The sequence below is a fragment of the Mizuhopecten yessoensis genome, unplaced genomic scaffold, assembly GCF_002113885.1.
Source record: "Mizuhopecten yessoensis strain PY_sf001 unplaced genomic scaffold, ASM211388v2 scaffold8213, whole genome shotgun sequence".
In the NCBI taxonomy this organism is placed as follows: domain Eukaryota; kingdom Metazoa; phylum Mollusca; class Bivalvia; order Pectinida; family Pectinidae; genus Mizuhopecten; species Mizuhopecten yessoensis.
Genome location: NW_018407435.1, coordinates 1,150,783 through 1,172,694, shown reverse-complemented (window position 1 = coordinate 1,172,694; position 21,912 = coordinate 1,150,783). Strand labels below are relative to the sequence as shown.

The 21,912-nt window shown below is 35.7% G+C and overlaps 1 protein-coding gene across 4 annotated transcripts in view; it reads left to right on the top strand.

Annotated features, from left to right (window-relative positions):
- Positions 1–3,174: 3,174 nt before the first annotated feature.
- Positions 3,175–21,912, top strand: part of LOC110455392 (catenin alpha-2-like) — a 30,927-nt gene continuing 12,189 nt past the window's right edge. For 2 of the 4 annotated variants that reach the window (XM_021505503.1, XM_021505502.1), the window contains exons 1-16: positions 3,175–3,250; positions 4,585–4,719; positions 5,366–5,555; positions 6,143–6,309; positions 7,708–7,827; positions 8,340–8,429; positions 8,893–9,066; positions 9,744–9,947; positions 10,794–10,862; positions 14,274–14,354; positions 14,982–15,134; positions 17,457–17,549; positions 18,377–18,533; positions 19,526–19,726; positions 20,222–20,373; positions 21,512–21,581. In XM_021505503.1, the coding sequence (XP_021361178.1) occupies positions 4,606–4,719; positions 5,366–5,555; positions 6,143–6,309; positions 7,708–7,827; positions 8,340–8,429; positions 8,893–9,066; positions 9,744–9,947; positions 10,794–10,862; positions 14,274–14,354; positions 14,982–15,134; positions 17,457–17,549; positions 18,377–18,533; positions 19,526–19,726; positions 20,222–20,373; positions 21,512–21,581 (2,035 nt within the window). In that variant the 5' untranslated portion in view covers positions 3,175–3,250; positions 4,585–4,605. The remainder of the gene's footprint in view (positions 3,251–4,584; positions 4,720–5,365; positions 5,556–6,142; positions 6,310–7,707; positions 7,828–8,339; positions 8,430–8,892; positions 9,067–9,743; positions 9,948–10,793; positions 10,863–14,273; positions 14,355–14,981; positions 15,135–17,456; positions 17,550–18,376; positions 18,534–19,525; positions 19,727–20,221; positions 20,374–21,511; positions 21,582–21,912) is intronic. The other 2 variants (XM_021505505.1, XM_021505504.1) reach the window with 1 other exon arrangement.

Below are 21,912 nucleotides of genomic sequence, written 5' to 3'. Positions count from 1 at the left end.
AACAACTGTGTATTTTGTTCTTGTGTACTGACGCATTGGTACACTGTCTCTTTGTGCTGAGACGGGTATGTTTCTTTGTGTTTTAATATTATTTGTTTGCGCTATGGTATATTTTGTCTTTGTGTGTTGAGGCAGTGGTACATTGCCCTTGTGTGTTGACACTAGTACTGTGGTATATTTTGTCCTTGTGTGTTGACACTGTGGTATAGTTTGTCCTTGTGTATTGGCGCTGTGGTATGCTTGGTCCTTGTGTGTTGACGGTGTGGTATATTCTGTCCTTGTGTATTGAGGCAGTTGTACATTTTGTCCTATTGTGTTGACGCTGTGTTATATCTCGTCCTAGTGTGTTGAGGCTGTGGTGTATTTTGTCCTAGTGTATTGGCGCTGTGATATATTTTGTCCTCTTGTGTTGACAATGTGGTATAGTTTGTCCTTGTGCAATGACGCTATGGTATATTTTGTCTTTTTTTATTGACACTGTGGTATATTTTGTCCTGGTGTGTTTACGCTGTGATATATTTTGTTCTTGTTTTTTAACGCTGTGGTTTGTGACTTGGTGTGTTGACGCTGTGGTATATTGTCCTTGTGTGTTAATGCTGTGGTATATTTTGTCCTTGTGTGTTGACACTGTGGTATATTTTGTCCTTGAGCGTTGATGCTGTGGTATAATTTGTCCAGTTGAGATGACATTGTGGTATATATTCTTGTTTGTTGCTGTTGTGGTATATTTTGTCCTTTTGTGTTGACGCTGTGGTATATTTTGTCCTCTTGTGTTGACACTGTGTGTTCTGTCCTTGCGTATAAAATGGTGACACAAAATCTACATAGGACTGGTATCTGAATGTTTTTGAGTGAGTTCTGAAGGCCAGTTTTGACGACCAACTGTTTTTCTTGTAGAATCACACATATTACACATTTTTTGTAAAGTTAATCGTCTTTTCAAGAATCGGATTTCCTCCATACAAAGGATCCGTTTCTGTATTTCATCATAAAGAAATTACTGTTAAATTAGATATATAAGTATCAGATGTACTGTCACTAGTAATTAACGTAAACAAAGGTCACAAGAATGCTCAGTTTCCGTGCTTAGATGTTTTAAATTAATAAATCGATAAAATCTATCGATTTCAGTATGATTTGACACAAATATAGCTTGTACCGTGAATTATCACGTAAAATGTACGATCTCGGCAGTATATTGTCCTTATATCAAACAAGTCATAAATAGCGTTACTTAAGGCTGCAGGTTATATCAAAGTTGACGCCTTGTAATGCGGTACTCGTAAATAGCATCATATAAGACACGAAGTGTTTGAAAGATAATATACAGCCCCGAGATGACGAAGCTATATTACTAAAACGTGATCTGGACCTGTTTCTTTTATCTTGAAACAAACACATATACAATGTATGTACATAGAAAACATCCATTAGATCTCTCCTGCTTGTTTGACCAAAAAGGAGCGTATTGACCGCCTTGAAGTCCTGAATACATGTTCACCATCGTATCGTGGGAACATATCTTATATTGCCTTTATGTTTTGTTTTGTTTGTTTAGTTTGTTTATTGTATTTTGTTGTTGCTGTTTGGGTGGGGTGGGGTGGGGTNGGAATAAATGGTCACCTGGTTAGGTATAAATGGTGATATCACGTATTCGATTTTTATATTTCTCTTATTTGAACATGTACGTGATATCACCAAAATATATTTATGTCATAGTAAAATGTCCCCTCAGAAATATCTGTAGATGTGTATGTAGTAGGTCTGGAGGCTTTTATGCCCCTAGCCCTACTACAATAATAATACGAACCGGAAAACGTAGACTGTATATATGTATATAGGTAAAAAAATTCAAAGACGGAAATATATCTAGCATATGATTATTTGTAAAATTTGGTCGAGTTACAAATCTAGAAGACAGTAACCATTATCCGAGGTTTAAACACGAGTTCATGAAAACGCGTCTATTTGCCAAAGTTATCAACAGTCTTTATCAGTCTTATGTTATTTGAGGGAAAATCCAAGTTTGTGTCCTATCCGATTTTTTGTATATAGATATTTGTGTTAAATTCGCTTGTTGAATAACATTTGCTTTACTAATCTGTCTCTGCATTATCACAACACAGTTAAAATCAACAATACGTGTACAATAGAAATAAGATGAAAGATAATTCTATATTATACAATACACCGAAATCTAGCTAATTTAAGTAGAAATCGTCAGCAAATGACGTCACACGAAAGGGCTCAATGCCCAACTGACGTCACTAGGGATAATACGGGTTATTAGAATTCTTGCCTGACATGCACGCTGAGGGACCGAACCATTATCGGAGCTAAATGTAAATAAACACAATAATTATAGGCTCGTGTTATCCAGCACTGAGCAATAATGAAGAAATCACGTACGTCTACCAAGCCCCTTAGGTGCCCCATGCATGATGGAACACTGACTTAGGGTGAATTAGCTGCTTTACCCGGAACACAGAAATTCACTAACATCATCGATATTGGTGGCAATTTCTTTGAATTAAATAATTCGTGTGTTTCTGTATGAGTTACCACATCAGTTCCCGGCATCGACTTTTCCTTACAGTCCGTGCTGGTATATTTTATGCACCGAGATACTCTCTGCAATAAGTGTCATCATATGCATAAGTGCAACACAACAACATAACGTTTAATTGAGCAATCAACGTTAATCCTGATCAATAAGTATTAAAAGGGTGAAAACATGTCAGTCTATTCAAATTAAGAGCTTGCTCATATGAGTATATAAAAATAACTAGTTTAGCAACCTAAGTAACAAATAAAAAAAATATACTGTATTGAAAATAAAATAAAATTTTAACAGCCGGTAATGCCAACTCCTATCAAAAATAAATCTGCCCGCAGGCCAGTACGAGTTATGCCCCCTGAAGCACCTGTAACATTCACCGCATTCCAAAGGCTGTTCAATCAATGTGGCCGCTTAGTATAATAGTACGTTAGACCTTGCAATAATTGATGTTTCAACTAAAAAGCAATTAAATTTTAGAATATGCATTGAATGATGGGGTAAATTGATAATAAGTTTTGAATCAATTCCATACAAACAACGTTTTCTTGCTTACAATATTTCAAAATATGGAGAATAACATTAAAAATCGGCCTTTCTTGCGGGCTTTACTCGAATAGCGGAAGTAGCGTTAGTCACTGTTTTGGTATTGAATCAACTACTTCCGTGGAACTTTTTAACAGCAAAAAAACGGTAAATATACAGGTATTTTGGCCATTTTGAGTCAGTTTAGCAAATCTAGCGATATACTGTACTAATTTTCTACGTTATTGACAATTGCTTATCAGTATACGTGGTGTATTATAATAAAGGCACCATCTGATCCCTCCCGGTGTCTACGATATTAACAACGCCAGACTGGACTCAATATTTTTACTAGTTAAACTGTTTTAGGGAGGGGTCTGTCTGTCGAGTATCGGGGGAAAGTTGCATCACCGTCAACAATAATATAAGGTAACAGTAACGTCTTTAACAGATACAAATATGTTGCACGTAGTGAAATGACCCCAACAACCTGTTAATTGAAAAATTCACCTGTTCTTGAAATCGGTACACTGGGTGCGAACTGTCTGCTTATATATTTCAAACAGGCTAAAGCTACATAACATACACATTAGTGTTTGTGGGCTGGACTTCACCTTGTTCTTGATAAGGCTTTCTTCTAACCAATAGCATTTACCTATTTAAAAAACAAATGTCGTTTTCCTAAAATATTGTAGTCAAGATTGGTACAATATACAAGAAACTTTATTTTTGTCGTATATATGTAACATGAAACATTAGCTCTGAAGAGCTATTCTTATGACAGAACATATACAAATATCACACTGGGCATAATGTAACAAAACATGCATTAAGAAACAAAAGCACGACAAAATACTATTGAAAGCCCTGATTGGTTAAAGAATATCTGTTCGTTATATGGACTTAAGTTAATTTCTAGACATAAGGCCTGGAACAGGCAGAAGTGCTGATGTGACCCTTATAAAGAACTCATTATCTTATTATTTGATTATAAAATACAGAAGCCAAAGGTGTTATACTGTTGGAAGTTACTTCTGTAAAAAGTGTTTGTCTATCACACATCGGCAATAGCATCGATTATAAAGAATGGTTGTTGGTTGAAATATAACCCTGATTGAACCCTGGCTATCTTTGTGCGAAGGGCGTGTGTGCTATCTGTTGGCACTGGACCACCCTTTAGCATGCATAAGTTTGTTATAAATAGCATGTACGTGTGTCATTAATTACATCGGAGGATTAACATCTAAAGAATTTGAAACAGAGCAGACAGGAGACTCACTAGATCAGACTAGGGACTTAAGACTTTCTTTGAGAAACATTTCTGTGAGATTCCACCTTACTTTGAGAACCCACTATATCTCTTAATATTTGGACTTGTCAACATTTTTAAGAATAATCTTGAGGACTTGATAGAAAAAAGTTCTACACAAATCACCTTGTGGTCACAGGTGTATTATTTTGAATTCATGTTTAATATTTGTGTTGTTTGATTGCATTGACAGGTTGGGGCTTAGGTTGAAGAGATGAGTACTACTAGTCCCAATGGTTTGGGGACCCTACAGATCAAGTGGGACCCCAAAAATTTGGAGATCCGGACCAAATCAGTGGAAAAAACACTGGAGCCATTGGTCACACAGGTAAAATTTTAATTTGGTTTAAATGATTACAGCATCACAAAGTTAATAGGGTGATATTCTGTTATCTGTTCAACATTATAAAAAGAACATATGAATTAATTAATGCTTATTCATTAATATTTTAGAATAAAAAACTATGATTGACTTTATATAATGCATGGTAGCATATTTTGTTTATGTTGTAATTATAAGTTTTCAGCAATAATGACAGAACTTAGTATGTTTGTTTTCAAAACAAATCAAAATTAGCAATTTAATGATAATTTAAAAAAAAACATGCATATTTAAGTTGAGAATCAGATGTATATGTTTCCCCAGATTTAACTTCATCCTATAATACTTTTGGTATGATAAAACCTCGTTAGTCAAACATCTTTGTTCTGGATTAATATCTTTTTTAGATTTAGGGTAATTTGTATTGGAACGAAGTTATTGAATGTATTATAAAAAAATAAATGTGGTGATCTGAGTTGAATTAATGAGGTTACAATGAAAAAGATAGTAAGACTGGTTGCCGTGTTTATATTGTTACTGGTTGCCATGGTTATATTGTTACTGGTTGCCATGATTATATTGTTACTTGTTGCCATGGTTATATTGTTACTGGTTGCCATGGTTATATTGTTACTGGTTGCCATGGTTATAGGTGACCACTTTGGTGAACCAGAAGAGCCCATCCAACAAGAAGAAGGGCCGATCAAAGAAAGCCCACATCCTCAGCGCAGCTGTACAGAGAGCCACAGAAAACTTCATCGCAAAGGGCCACGAAATTGCCAACGAAAACCCAGACATCCGAGCCGATCTTATTGCAGCATTGGACGAAGTGAAGAAAACAGGTAATTATGAATATTTTTAAGAGTATGACTAAATCTCAAGTGCAGTCTCTTCATGACTGTCACAAAGCGGCAGTGTACACACATGTATATGTCAGCCATGTTGTTTCCTACAGTTAAATTGCATGTTTACACTATGTATATGTAAAACAGTTGCCGACTGCAGCAACTTGCATACTTTTGAGTACTGTGATCGAATTTATGAATTTTACAGTCAAAGTCAATAACAAAGACAAGTTTTGATTATTCTAATGGGGACCATCTCAGAAGTCCCCCAAACAAAGGTGTCAATCAATTAAAGGCCACGATGGCCATGTTTGATGACCAATCAGAAATGGAAACATGTAACACACGTGTATATATACATCTACCAATGCTTGTGTGAAGTTTCATAAGAATCCTGCAAGTTGTTTCAGAAAATAGCTCAAGAAACCCTTTTTTGGAAGGTTGATAAATTAAAAACCACAGCAAAATCAATATGTCGGCCACTTCATTTTGGGTGACTAAAAAAATAAATAATGGCTGATCACATTAGCTACTTTTTTAGACAGATTTTGATTCTATTACACAAACTGCTACGTTTCTTACAGGAGAGGAGATGAGAGATGCCTCCCAGGATTTTGCGGCTGACCCCTGCTCGTCTATGAAGCGTGGTGCCATGGTGAGGGCGGCCCGAGCTCTCCTGTCTGCGGTTACAAGACTTCTCATCCTCGCGGACATGGTGGATGTGCATCTGTTAATGAAGTCTCTCAGACTGGTAAGTGACACAAAAACGGAAGAAGGTCGGTCGTCACTGAGTCTTCAGTGATAAATCTGTGCCAGATTCGAGGTAAAATTTCACAACTCTGAACTAACTGTGACTAAAGGTAAAACTTATACTAGTGACCTTTTAACAGAATTTAAAAAATACCCCAGTAGAATTTACACACTTACCAACTCGTCTGTGTGAATTTTGTTAAAATAAATCAGTATGCGACACAAAATAGAATTCCTAGGAAAAACGACATTAAGGTTAATTTTGTATCAATGTTCACTGTTTTGTGAAGTTTTCAGGGTTTTTGCCAGCTATTTTGGGAAAACGCCCCTTAGCAGGAATTGGGAAAATATCATCCGCATTTGACAAAAATTGGGAAATTTCGTCAGTGTCCCCACATGTACAGGTTTGGAGAAATATCATAAGTTTCGAAAAAATAAAACCTACAATGTATAGCAATAATTAAACACATCAATTTTCAGTGTTTTAGTTTATTCAATTTCAAATTTTCGTTATTTATGTATTTTGAATGCTGGAAATTTGTATCAACATGCTTTTTAATCCAGTTAGGAAATTAAGACGGAAATTGGGAAAATACATTTTTCAATTGGGAAAGGGTCCTTTTACCGGACCCTATAAATACCTGGCAAAAACCCTGGTTTTATTAAACATATACCAGATATTTCAATTCTCTTATCTACACAAATACTGTTAGGTTATTTACAGAGCAAATTAGTAAACATCGGGTTGTATTTAAAGAGAAAATGAAAGTAAAAAAGAATTGAGGAGGAAATAGGTTTCTTTTAAAATTTTCATATAACTTCACTCCGCTGTTTTAATGGTGTTATCAGTTTATATTTTTGACAAGAAAGCCTCAGTTTTAAAATGTTAGCAAAAGTGACGTCCTACTTAAAGAAATGTCATAAGAAGGTACTTTAAATGTCTCTAAAAATATTTAGAATCTTATATTCAGCAAGTTCCCGTTTCATAATATTGCTTTTAATTAAGCTTCAATTCAAGTAGTTTTAATGCTTTTGATCATCGTTTAACCAAAACAATTTCTGAATTAACTCATTCACCCCTGAAGACATATTTGAGCTCTTCCAATTCAATGGTTGGAATAGTTCATTATGAAATTTCAGGGGCGAGTGAGTTAAAAAAAATGAATACCAGTATTATAATTGTTATGAATTTGTGGCATCAACCATGGTCTTCCTTGTAAAATAAAATTTGCATTATCATCTACTACATATCATAAATTAAAACTAAGGGTGTTTCTATCACTGATTGATTGATTGAGTGGTTTTACCATGTAGTTCGGTTATCTAGCAGACGATATTCTATTACACTGTATAGCAGCTAAGGAATATGATAAATATCTGTCTGTTTTGTTATGGTTAGGTTGAGGGTGACCTTGACCGCGTAAGGAATGCAGCCAGCCAACAGGAGCTTATGGATGGATTCAAAGACCTGGGAGAAAGCTTGGCTGACCTCGCTGCCAAGGCTCAGCAGAGACAAAATGTAAACACTATAATATTTGCTCAAGCCCCCGCCACAAAATGGGGGTCATTTAGTGTTGCCCATGTCCATCCCGTCCCATGATCAAAGTTGGTCCGGGGCATTCATGTCTTACAGACATTATCTAGTTATTAAATATTGACAGTTGTTCAACATAAATATAAATTTTGAGTGAAGAGGTCTAATATACATTGAATACAGTGGTACATAGATATGAATTTCTCTCCAAGACATTAACAAAAAACACTGATTAAAAGAAAGAAATTTAATCACAATATGTCTCGGTATTAATATCATAAACTATATACTTGTGTAACTTGTTTATATTTGAAATGGAATTCTTTGGAGCAATAGTTTGCATACATGAACAGCACCAACATTTTCTTTTGTCAATACACTTGTCGGAAACTTCCTGCGCTTATGTATAAAATGTATAAAAATTATCAGTTGATGTAAAAAAATGAATGTAGAATATTAGGATGTTTACAGTAGTTGTATGTGATGTCCACTTGTAGGATCTAAAGGACCCTCGGAGGCGTGATGAGATTGCAGCAGCTCGGGCCGTCCTTAAGAAAAATAGTATGATGCTCCTCACAGCCTCAAAGGTAGGCACAAGCTACACGTAGGGTATTACAACATTTAATTATCGGGTTTGTTCGATCAGTGTACATATTTTACCAAACATCAAACACAACCAAAAACACTTGATTTATTCATTTAAGTAGTAGCTCCAAGTTCCAACATGAGTTATAGATTGGTAAATCAGTTGAGTGCTTCACTCGTGTGGATTAGAAGGGTATGCATGTTGCATTGATTGGTGTTACATATGTTCCAATCTCAACACAGCTAAGGTTCTAATGGAGACTTACTAAAGGGATGAAATCAGTCGCCCAAATAAATAACCACCCAAACTGGTGACGCCTAATTAGCTGTGTTGTGATTGTAACTCCTCTCCTTGATTTATTCATGTTTTGAATTAATAAAACATCACAGGTATTTAGGAATTTTGCAACATTTAAAAGGTGGTTAACTGTTTTTATACATTTTTCATTGTATTTATTGTGATAGGCTTACATCCGCCACCCTGAACTAGCTCCAGCCCGAGAGAATCGGGACTTTTCTTACCAACAGCTCCTGGACGCTGTCAACACCATCTCGGGAGTAGCACAAGCTTCCGGGGCATCCGATGCTCATCCTTACGATGGGGCCGGAGAACTGGCTGCAGCACTTGATGAACTCATGGTACATATAGTGTTCCCTGTCCTGTCCTGTCCCAATTCACTGTCATCACTCTGACAACTTGTTTCTCAACTCATTCACCCCTTTCATAATGAACTATTCCAACCTTTGAATGGGAAGAGATCAAATGTGTCTTTAGGGGTGAAAGACCGTGTTAACTGATTTTGATAATTTATACAAAAATCAAATTAGATAATATCTTAAATAAGTTTGATTTCAGTGTTCCAAGATGACTATTATTATTTAGAGAAATTTGTCAAATATTGACACGTATTTGCAAAATGGCACAGATTCTACATACAAAGCCAGGGGTATTGTAAACAGATTTTACTGCAGTGTCTACGTAATCTGACACAAAGCATATCAAGTTTATTTTTAAAATGTTTTTCATGGTCCCGATGAAAAAAGAGGTTCTGCTGTTGTCTAAAAATGCATTTCTATGGAAGAAAGATTTAAATCAGGTATAAATAAGTGTGAGTTTCCTGAGGAACCCTTTGCTTCGTTATTGTGTAGATGCAGTACCAATGCTACTTAAAAACTGACTTTGTTCAACACCAGCTAATGGTCATTTTCACCTTAAAGATTGATACCGCAACTTCAGATGTCTTCACTGTCTAAGTAAGCATCGTGCCCATTTACACCATCATTTTAGCTCATTCGTTCTAAATTTTTGTTTTCAGCAAAAGATAATCATGGATCCTTTATCCTATAATGAAGTACGAACCCGACAGTCCCTGGAGGAGAGGTTGGAGAGTATCATCAGTGGCGCCGCCCTGATGGCTGATTCCTCCTGTACCCGTGACGACAGACGGGAGAAGATTGTACGCGAATGTAACAATGTTCGACAGGCCCTCCAGGATCTTCTGTCGGAGTACATGAGTAATGTAAGTAATGAGCCCATGTGCAATACTCACACATTGAGTAGCGGTAAAAGGTTTTATAAATGTTTCACTCTAGTAACTTCACAAAAATATTCATTTTACTAAACACTAAAAGGTATGTGTACATTAATTAACGGATAGTGTACAAGAAAAAAACCCAAAGTAATATTTTATTTTCAAAAATGTTCAGCAATTATGCCGGGTTGTCTGTTAATCAAATGTTTGTAATCTTATATCTAGGAAAGTTGTTTTAAAAATATAGAGAACAGATTTTTCTTGGGTCATTTTACATGTGGTTTTGTACATGTATATAAATGTATACATGTATTTTGTTTTAAAATTTTCGAAGTGTTCATTTTCAGTTTATGTTTTTTTTCTCCATATTGTTGTGATAATGTGTTTATTTTACAGTGTAGATCATAGAATGATATTTTTCAATGAAAAGAACATTTTACTTTAAAATGTGCCTGCCACCCTTAATTGATAAATTTAGGTATAGCGATTATTTGTTGATGATAATAGGTAATCAGTTAATATAATATCTAAACAATTAACAAGTCTGTTTTTCTAAAATCACTTTTGAAAATGAAGTGCACTTACAATAATGAATATCACATTAAATTAACATGACATAATATGACGCACTTTTAATAACAAATAGAGATGGAATCCTATTATTTTAAAAGTAACTGAAATTATAATTGATTAATGACAATTTATACTGATAATTTTTTTAGCTCTGAGCTAACATTTTCTGTTAACGAGTGCTATATAATGCTTTACAGACTTGTGCCGGGCCTGATTCTAACTGACTTATACTGCTGTTTAATACTTTCTCATCCATCACAGTGTCACATACCAGCATCCTTGTTTGGAAAGTTGAATCCCTCCGTGGTTCAGCGAGTCATTGGCTACTCCGTAAACTTTCAATCTTTCTTGGCATGGAATGCAAAGTTCTCGCCGAGTTTGTCATACAGCGACTGTGCGCTCCTATTTGTGTATATGCAAATATCTGTCAAATTCATGATCATGCATATTCATGTTCGTGTATCCCAGTCATGCATATTCATTATGTGTGTCATACATATTCATGTTTGTGTACCCCAGCCATGCATATTCATTATGTGTGTCATACATATTCATGTATGATAATTTCATGATGTGTAAAGAATTAATACAAAACAAAACTAACCAATTAGACATTAAAACACTTACATCACCATCTAAAGGCAGCTGTAGTGATTTACATGTTTGTTTTCTCGACATATTTGTTTGGAGATTGTTGTTGTTGTTGTTTTCATTTGTTTTGATTCCCATTATGCATTTTCTCTTCAATCACAGGTTCAGTGTAGAAATGGAATGATTTATCCACAGTTTTGATATTATTTGTAGTTTTAGTGTGAGAAATGCAAAACTATTTAATCATAACTCCAAATGTATTGGGCTTTATCTTTAGTATATAAAAGTCTGACTATGTTTGTCATAACGTGGGGCTAACAGACATGTGTTAACTCTCACAGTGTGTTATACTTTGTCTACCCATTAGCTAATTAAGACCTGTACGCACAATCTTTGGATTGAAATTTATAAACATACTGTATCCAAACCCAACGGGAGACATATTCATAATGTATACAATCAGTAAAAAATATACTACGATGACAATTTACGTCTGAAATAAGTTAGTAGTACCATAATAATATGTACTAGGCTTTATACAATACCCAGCATGTGTATATGAATGGCAATGTTTTACTCAAAGTCCAGAGAGCCTAATCCTGAGACGGGTGTGCCAACTGGTACTGAATTTCTATTATTTTGTGCCATCATTTAAATCATCGTAATGCTAACTAGCAGGAGGAGATCCTAACTATTTTTATAGATACATGTATGTCATATTTGATGTTAGTGTTATGTTCTTATGTGATTCAACTTTTGAAAAGACTAGCACTGATACTCTATAATTGTCAGTTAAAAAAAGAAACAGCTATATATAATCATATGTGACAGGAGAGGAAAAATGCACAGCCAGACCGAGGTTCGAACCCGGGATCCTCCGAACTCTAGACAGATGCTCTACCAATTCAATTGACCTATCTGGTCGCTGACGATTGACCCAGTCCAGTTCCGCTACATTCTTCCCTCCTTTAACAAAGTCTTCGACCCCGGAGACACACAAAACCCTATACCACCTTCTGTGGGTATATTTTGTTGGGCGCCAAATGTAACAGGAGAGAAAAAATGCACGGCCAGACTGGGGTTTGAACCCGGGACCCTCCGAACTCTAGATGGATGCTCTACCAATTGAGCTATCTGGTCGCCGACGATCGACCCAGTCCTGTTTCGCTACACATATAATGTAATCTTGTATATGTTTTGGATATGACAGTCGGTATTTTGTTTATATTGTGCTGCTGTGATTTCTAGTTTTAGTTAAGTTGTCATCAAGGCATGTAACGTGTTACTGCAATGTGTTACTGCATGTTCTGTGGAAGTTTCTGTTTTCGTGTGTTGTGACATAAACAATTCTCTCCTAGGTCAACGGGAGAGACATTGGTGTGAGCAGTTCATGTCAACATTGAGTTTTGTGGTGTTAAGGAGAATTATTTGCCAAATATTTCCCTGACGAGAAGATATACAAAGGGCCTTTCCTTCTAATTGTTCCAAAGATTTTGTTGGGTGATTTTTATTTGAAAGGAGGCTGACATATCCAAAATCCTTCAAGCCTAGCAAATAATTACGATTAAGATGAAAATAAATGTGTAAAAAATATTTAGACTTGTAGATGTTTTTTTCAGCATATGAATTATTACTTGGTTAATTTTTCAGTAAGAAACTGGAAAAGATGGTCATGTTTTTATATTTCAGAATTTTGATCTAAAAGAATAGGTATACATATCAATATTCAAAGAGACTTAAGATTAAACCTTATTTTTTTGCCAAAAGATTTCATTTCTTAGTTCTATGTGTGTACATGTCACTGTGTGTTTATACTGTACATGTATACATAGCCATTTACATTTTTACGCCAGTGTATAATTAACTCGCAGTGACTGTTCTGTAGAGTTTTGGGTGAACATACAGTATATGATAATGATACAATATACATTGTATTATATTATAGGTGACTGATTAGTTTTAGATCACAAAATACAATGTGCGTCACTTGGTAGTTTTAGATCACCTGCTTGTATCACTATACTGAAGCTGTAGTCAAATGCATGGAGGAATTCTATCGTCTTGTTCAGATATAGAAATATCTCGCAGTGTATAATGATGACCAGAGCTTTTGTCTTCAAATGGCTGAAATTTTCTTTGCTGAATTTAATCAAAGTTAATGGAAATTTTATATAATACATTTACATATGGAAGATACTTCACAGTGTATTCCGTCTTTGCGTATTGTAGAGTTATCTTCTCTTGAGAGCAGGTATTGATTGTTACGTCATTGGTTTGTGTGAGAAAATTACGTCGTTTTCTCAAAAATTGATAACGTTACTCTCGCAAACAAATAACGTAACAATCAATACCTGCTATCAAGAGAAGATAACTCTGCAATACGCAAAGACGGAATACTGATGATCAGAGGTTTTTTCTTCAAAAGGCTGATGTTTTTTCCTGCTGAATTTAATCCAAGTCAATGAAAGTTTTTATGTAATATATTTACATGTGGAAGATTAGTTATAGTTCACATAAAAAGTTCTCTGAATTATTTGAATCCCTTCTATTTATATATTTTCCCTACTGTACAGTAGTATTTGTTATACAGGGTAAGTTTTGCTGTAGTACTGTTACGGTTTTTGTTGTGCAAAGAATCTGCAAATTCACGACACGACAGCAAACATCTCTCGTATTGCAATCAAGTTGTCAAGCTTGAAGCCACCAATTGAATTTTACTGCACACATGTGTCTTCATTTATATATAAGGTGAAAAAAACACGGTGTAAAATGAAATCTATAGGCAATACAATGTGGGGCCTGGGAATGAAGTAGATCAGAATTTACAGTACACTATACAGTATTATCCGAGATACGAAGATAGTCCATCAAAACCCATTGTACAATACATTATGAACAAAAACAGAAGTTGCTGTATTGTAAATTGAAAATATTTTTTACTTTCTTCTTAACATCAGAAGGGGAGGCAGCCAATTACCATGACAATGTATACAGTGTTTCAATGTTATAATCTACTGTTACAGATATTTTATGCTGATGTTGAGGTATTTGACAGTGTACAGTTCAATGTTTGATAAATATTTTGTGTATTTCAGGGGTGGGTGTAATTGTGCTGTGTATGTGATTTCATCGTTTGTTTGTGTGTTTCAGTCTGGACGTAGTGAGCCTAGTGAAGGATTGGAACAGGCCATAGAAAACATGCAGAAGAAAACACAGGATTTACGTAGACAGGTAAGACTGATGTTGTTCATGTAAAAAATCACATATACCAAGGAACAATTATAACAGTGTATTTGTGACAAATTCCACACTAAAAAAACCCAACAGATATTGTGTAGCTGAATATTTCTATCAAAGGAATAATTAAAAAAAAATGTTTCTGGGTTTAAGGCTGTATGCTACCTTATTTCTATGACATGCATAACTTTTTATCAAAATAGGTCCACATAAATAATGGGACTTTGTGTATTAGTTAATTACACTTTCAGAGTGTTAAACATCAATGCATCCATAACTAGTAGCGTAATGTTTATCAAAGTCTCATGGAAGATTGCTCCTAACACAAATCACACATTTAATGTGTAAGGTAGCATACACCCTTAAATCTAACACAAGTATAATGTGTAAAATAATAAAAATCTGCACCATAACGCAAAATACAGGTACAATGCATTAAGTAGCATATACTCCAGGGCTTAAATTGTTTTACTTCAAGGTCAATTCTTGATAGTTGGTTGATGGTTAGAAAAAAAATGTATTGACTTTTCATATGTATAAATAATCATAAGATTTAGAGGACTTCATCCTCATCCTATCACGTGCTGAAATGTTTCACTTATAATCAATGTAATTTTACAGTTGAGAAAAGCTGTGGTTGACCACGTGTCTGACTCCTTCCTGGAAACCAACGTGCCCCTGCTGGTCCTCATTGAGGCCGCCAAGGCTGGAGACGAGAAGGGTGTGGAGGAGTACGCCAAGGTGTTCGCAGAACACGCCAACAAACTTGTTGAGGTATATGTCCTTTTTTCTTTTATCTTCAGAATTATTTACTAGTCGTTGTTCTGAAATGTGATTTGATTCCTTTATTCTATCATTATCACTCATCAGTTTTCAGTCTTTCAGTTTTACATTTGGTTGATTAGCCAAGAGCTGTTCAGTGTTGCAAAGCTTAAAATTTAGGTTGATTAAATTGACGATCACAATAATGATCAAATCAAAGAATTCATCGATCTGATCAAATCAATGATCATATGTATATTTTTAGGTCACCTGAGCTTTGCTCAAGTGACCTATTCCAATCGCTTTTCGTCCGTCCGTCGTCCGTCGTCCGTCGTCTGTCGTCTGTCGTGCGTCGTGCATCGTGCGTAAACTTTTACATTTTCAACTTCTTCTCAAGAACCAGTGGATGGATTTTTTTCAAACTTGGTCAGAATCATCCTTGGTAGATGAGGCTTCAAAATTGTAAAATTGGGATTCCTACCCCAACCCCTGGGGCCAGGGCGGGGCCCCAAAGGGAAAATTATCCAATATTTCAAAAATCTTCTTCTCCAGACTCAGAGGTACTACAGTGATTTTCTCTACGTGGAAAGAAAGATCATCAGGGGCTTTACTTAAATTGTAAATTTCAGGACCCCCGAGCTATCCGTTCTCCCTTGGGGAGGGGGTAAAGTTTACTATAGTTTATATAGGGAAATAACACTTTTGGGTATATTTTGACAACTTTCTGTAGGAAATTATTTTTACTTGGTGAGAATTATCCTTGGAGGTAGATGGTTTCAAATTGTAAAATTGAGATTCCTACCCCGACCCCTGGGGCCAGGGCGGGGCCCCAAAGGGAAAATTAATCAATATTTCAAAAATCTTCTTCTCCAGACTCAGAGGTACTACAGTGATTTTCTCTACGTGGAAAGAAAGATCATCAGGGGCTTTACTTAAATTGTAAATTTCAGGACCCCCGAGCTATCCGTTCTCCCTTGGGGAGGGGGTAAAGTTTACTATAGTTTATATAGGGAAATAACACTTTTGGGTATATTTTGACAACTTTCTGTAGGAAATTATTTTTACTTGGTGAGAATTATCCTTGGAGGTAGATGGTTTCAAATTGTAAAATTGAGATTCCTACCCCGACCCCTGGGGCCAGGGCGGGGCCCCAAAGGGAAAATTAATCAATATTTCAAAAATCTTCTTCTCCAGACTCAGAGGTACTACAGTGATTTTCTCTACGTGGAAAGAAAGATCATCAGGGGCTTTACTTAAATTGTAAATTTCAGGACCCCCGAGCTATCCGTTCTCCCTTGGGGAGGGGGTAAAGTTTACTATAGTTTATATAGGGAAATAACACTTTTGGGTATATTTTGACAACTTTCTGTAGGAAATTATTTTTACTTGGTGAGAATTATCCTTGGAGGTAGATGGTTTCAAATTGTAAAATTGAGATTCCTACCCCGACCCCTGGGGCCAGGGCGGGGCCCCAAAGGGAAAATTAATCAATATTTCAAAAATCTTCTTCTCCAGACTCAGAGGTACTACAGTGATTTTCTTTACGTGGAAAGAAAGATCATCAGGGGCTTTATTTAAATTGAAAATATCAGGACCCCGAGCTATCCGTTCTCCCTTGGGGAGGGGTTAACGTTTAATATAGTTTATATAGGGAAATAACACTTTTCGGTATATATTTTATCCATTTTCAGCAGAAAATTGCTCAAACTTAGTCAGAATCATCTTGGGTAAATGAGAGTTTTACTTTGTAAAATTAGGATTCCTGCCCCATCCCCAGGGGCTAGGGCGGGGCCCCAAAGGGAACATTTACCAATATTTTCAAATTCTTATCCATTGATGACATGACAAGTATTGTATTTCACTTAGTTTACATGCTGATTTCCACATCACATCTAAACAATAAAATAAAGCTACCAGTACCTATGATATAACTCAGGTGACCGCTAAGGCCCTTGGGCCTCTTGTTATTAATGATTACAGCAGTGATCAGTTTTTTCATCCTAAATTGAATAAACTCTGTGTTATCACTAGAATATGCCTTGATTTACTTTATCCACACACCCTTGGATTAATTTCAACTTTGCTGAATATAATATGTATCCTTTGGTACAGTATTTCGGTGAGATAGCACTATAAAGTCGGGTACAGATCCGCACTACAATAAAGAGGCAAATACACCAACATATACCCTGCCTCCAGCACACACATACACACATGTATGCATACACAATACACGTGGATGCATGTCTTTAAATGACCTTAGTTGTTGATAGGACATTAAACCCTGTACAACCAACCCTATAGTAATAACTTGTTTTAAAATGATTTCTCCAGGTGGCAAGACTGGCCTGTTCCATGTCCAGTAATGAAGAGGGGGTGAAGCTTGTCCGCATGTCCGCTGCCCAGATAGAGAGCCTCTGTCCCCAGGTAAGGATATTTATAAGGCCCTCTGGGTCATGTGATCAGCAATCCTTCACTGGGCCTTCACTCTTGTTTCTCTGATTGTCTATGCTGTTTCTGTTGTTTTGTATTGGAGATACTGTACATGTGCTGATTATATAAGGACAATATTTACTTATTTGAATCCAGAACATATTTGTGAGATTTTAAATTCAAGAAATAACAAAACATGAAACCAATTTGTGTTCAGTCCTGTTTGAAAAAACAGGATTTTTTTAAGATATTAATTTAAAGATTTTTTTTTTTTTGATATTTGCATTTGTCCTTTATATAAGAAAATATTGAATCGTCTTTATTGATTATGATATTGAGGACTGTAATCTTCAGTGACAAATATCAGGTGTATTTCTAATCCTTCAACCCGAAAGTGTGAAACTTTCACGAGGTGAACAAATTGAGGACACATTCGCAAAATTTTGAAATTACATCCCTGTTGAAAATCAACAACTTCATTGTGTCAGTATTCGGAAATTAGATTTGGGGTAACTGGGTGTGTGTGATGAAGTTGAGGGAGTAGAGGAAGGTACCTATAATTAAGTATGTATGATGGATGGGATCTACACTAATTAACGTCTGTGAAGTGTTCCCTCTAATGTATATAAAATACTGTAAAAGTCCCTAATGTAGTCATAGGTTGTTAAATTTTCGTTGAGACAAGAATGATTTTGTAAACAGTTAAATTGTTATTGTGAACAGAATAATTATACATTTTTTTTTTTTATTGATGATAATATATTTGCTAGTTTATATAGTTACAATACTAGGTGAATGCACGTTTATATTTAATTTTAAAGGTCATTAATGCAGCCCGCATTTTGGCCAGTCGTCCAAGGTCAAAGGTTGCTCAGGAAAACATGGATGTCTTCAAGGACACATGGGAAGGTCAAGTGAGGATATTGACCGACGCTGTGGATGACATCACAACCATTGATGACTTCCTGGCTGTGTCAGGTATGTGAGAATATCAGATTCATACATCTGATCTTATGATACTAAATTGTGTTAATATTCAGTTGTCTAACGTGCCTCACTATGTGTTAACTCTTACAATTTTCATTTGATATAAAAAAAAAGCAGCATCTGAAACAACTTTGAGTATTGCGTTTATAAAGAATTATATATTTCAAGTTCATAACCGGTAAAATATTCTTCTGAATGTATACAATTTTTGTAGGATTTCTTTTTTTTCATATTGTGTTATTATATAAGTAAGCATTAAAGGGGCTGGTCGGGGAAAAAAATGCAAAATAAATGGGTCTAAATGTGTTCTCTGGCTTTCCAAAAGTTATCCCACGGCAATATGATGGTCAAGTTCTGCTTGCAATGTCCAGTTTTGACCACTGAAATCTCGAGGAATCCCCGCGTAAATTTCGCGCAGATCTATTAATATATGTCACGTGGTTGTTTCGAAAGTGAGGCAGTGAAGATAACAACAATAGCACGCCGTCATGTGCCATGTCGGACTCAACTAGTGGACAAGACAGCAATACTATACGTAATAATTGTTTTCAAAGTTCATGTATGATGCAAGTGTAGTATTGCTACCTATATGTTGTTGTTGTATATAACGGTATTGATACCTCGTGCCTGTCATGACTTTTGCATGCATCTTTTTCTTTCACCGCGATGTTTCCATTTGGCCTTGTTGATGACGCAAGTGCGGTAAAATTACATCACTGATCTGGGTCAATTGAAAGTTTTAGACTGTCAGGTGACGATTTAGGATTTCTTAATATAATTATAATTTTTACTCTTAGGGAGTGGATTTCAGCAAAATTTGAATCGGTATATTTCATAAGAAGGTATTTTAAACATGTTTATGCCATTTTAGCAAATATGACATTTTTTCCCTGACCAGCCCCTTTAATAATTCAGGTTGATGCCTTTGGTCTAGTGTATCAATCCTTACAAGTTTCCCATGCAGAGTTGTCTTTCCTTTGCAGAAAGCCACATCCTTGAGGATGTCAACAAGTGTGTTTTGGCCCTACAGGAGGGAGACGCTGACACACTTGACCGCACAGCTGGAGCGATCCGTGGGCGGTCAGCAAGAGTGTGTAACGTGGTGTCGGCGGAGATGGACAACTACGAGAATGGCAATTACACTGATAGAGTCATGGAGGCTGTTGCCATGCTTCGTGATCAGGGTCAGTTTAATGCTTTAACACAATGATGTTCAGGGAAATCTTGGTTATCCAGGCTCTTAATAATCCTGACCACCGATATTTAGTTATATTTTGAGTATTCTGTAATGAGATATCAGTCTGTCCCTTGTGAATTGTGCTGTTAATTGATAAATATGGCTTCTAACTCTCATTTTGTGAGATACGTGTTGTTATGTTCAGTAACGAATAAGGGCCACTCGATAGTTCAGATAGTAAGTCTTTTAAATATGTATGTCCACAGGTGAAAATGAATTAGTAGTGAAAATTAATTGATTCACAGTATATAATAATAAATCAACAAATACTGGATTAGATTTTCTATGATTGAATGCATTGTCAGTTGTAATGCCTAACTTTTGTCAATTTCACTCATGTTAATGCCTAACTTATGTCACAATTTTACCAAAAGTTGTGCCTAACTTGTGGCACATTTTTTACCCCAAATTTTGCCTAATTTGTTTCACTCTTTTACAACAGTGATGCCTAACTTTGCGGAGAAGGTGGAGAATGCTGTAGATGCCCTTAGCAGCAATCCCCCACGTGACCCTGATGAGAGTGATTTTTACGATGCTTCCCAGCTGGTGTATGATGGAGTACGTGATATTCGCCAGGCGGTGCTAATGAACAGGGTAAATATTAGTAGAATGTGTGTATTCAAATGAGCTGCTACAACATGTTCTTATCACTAGCTGATTATTGTTGTTACTTTCACACATCGGCTCAGTAGGACGGCTGTAGATGTAGTTATTTACAACTTAAGTCTGTAACTCTTGAATTCTGTCGGTTTTTATTGATTGGGTATGGGATTAACGTGAAGTCCACTCATGACAAGCCTGAACCAATGAGATAAGCAGATTGTATAAAGTGTCGTGATAGACCCAAGTTTAATAAATATTAGAATAGCTCCACTTTCATACAAATTTACCGGGGAATTCTCTGACGGTTTAAACGTTTAACATATGTAATTGAGAATTTACTGTTGAATTAGGAAAGTATTGTCCCAATTACACATGAATTTAGAAATCACAATCTTGAAATGAAAATATTGCAGAAAACTTGGTAGACTTACTAGTTATGAATGAAGATGCATTCCTGAACGACTTGTTAATTTTATACCTGAAGCTGATGTAAAACCCAGAGGACAGAGACTTTTGTAACAATCTTGTGTTTTTTTTATGTAAAACCCAGAGGACAGAGACTTTTGTAAAAAGCTATGTTTTTGTATGAAAAACCCAGAGGACAAAGAGAATTTTGTAACAATCTTGTTTTTTTATGTAAAACCCAGAGGACAGAGACTTTTGTAAAAAGCTATGTTTTTGTATGGAAAACTCAGAGGACAAGGAGAATTTTGTAACAATCTTGTGTCTTTTTATGTAAAACCCAGAGGACAGAGACTTTTGTAAAAAAACATGTTTTTGTATGGAAAACCTAAAGGACAGGGAGAATTTTGTAACAATCTTGTGTTTTTTTATGTAAAACCCAGAGGACAGAGACTTTTGTAAAAAACTATGTTTTTGTATGTAAAACCCAGAGGACAGAGATTTTTGTAACAAACTGTGTTTTTGTATGTAAAACACAGAGGACAAGTAGAACTTTGTAATAAACTGTGTTTTTGTATGTAAAACCCAGAGAACAAGAAAACTTTGTAATCTGTGTATTTTTATGTAAAATCCAGAGGACAATGAAAATGTAACAAACAGTGTTTCTTTTATGTAAAACCCAGAGGACAAGGAGACCTTTGTAACAATCTATGTATTTTTTATGTAGAATCCAGAGGACATTGAGACAGATACGGAGGTGGACTTTGAAGAGAACAAAGAGGAGACTATCAGTAAATGTAAGTTGTGGTTTTCCCATCTGTGGTAGTATACATGTAGCTCTGTGGTAATATAGCTCAGTGGTAATGTATGTCTGTGGTAATATATAGCTCAGTGGTAATGTATGTCTGTGGTAATATAGCTCTGTGGTGATATAGCTCAGTGGTAATATAGCTCTGTGGTAGTATAGCTCAGTGGTAATGTATGTCTATGGTAATATAGCTCAGTGGTATTGTATGTCTGTGGTAATATAGCTCTGTGGTATTGTATGTTTGTTGTTATATAGCTCAGTGGTAATGTATGTCTGCTAATATAGCTCAGTGGTATTGTATGTTTGTGGTAATATAGCTC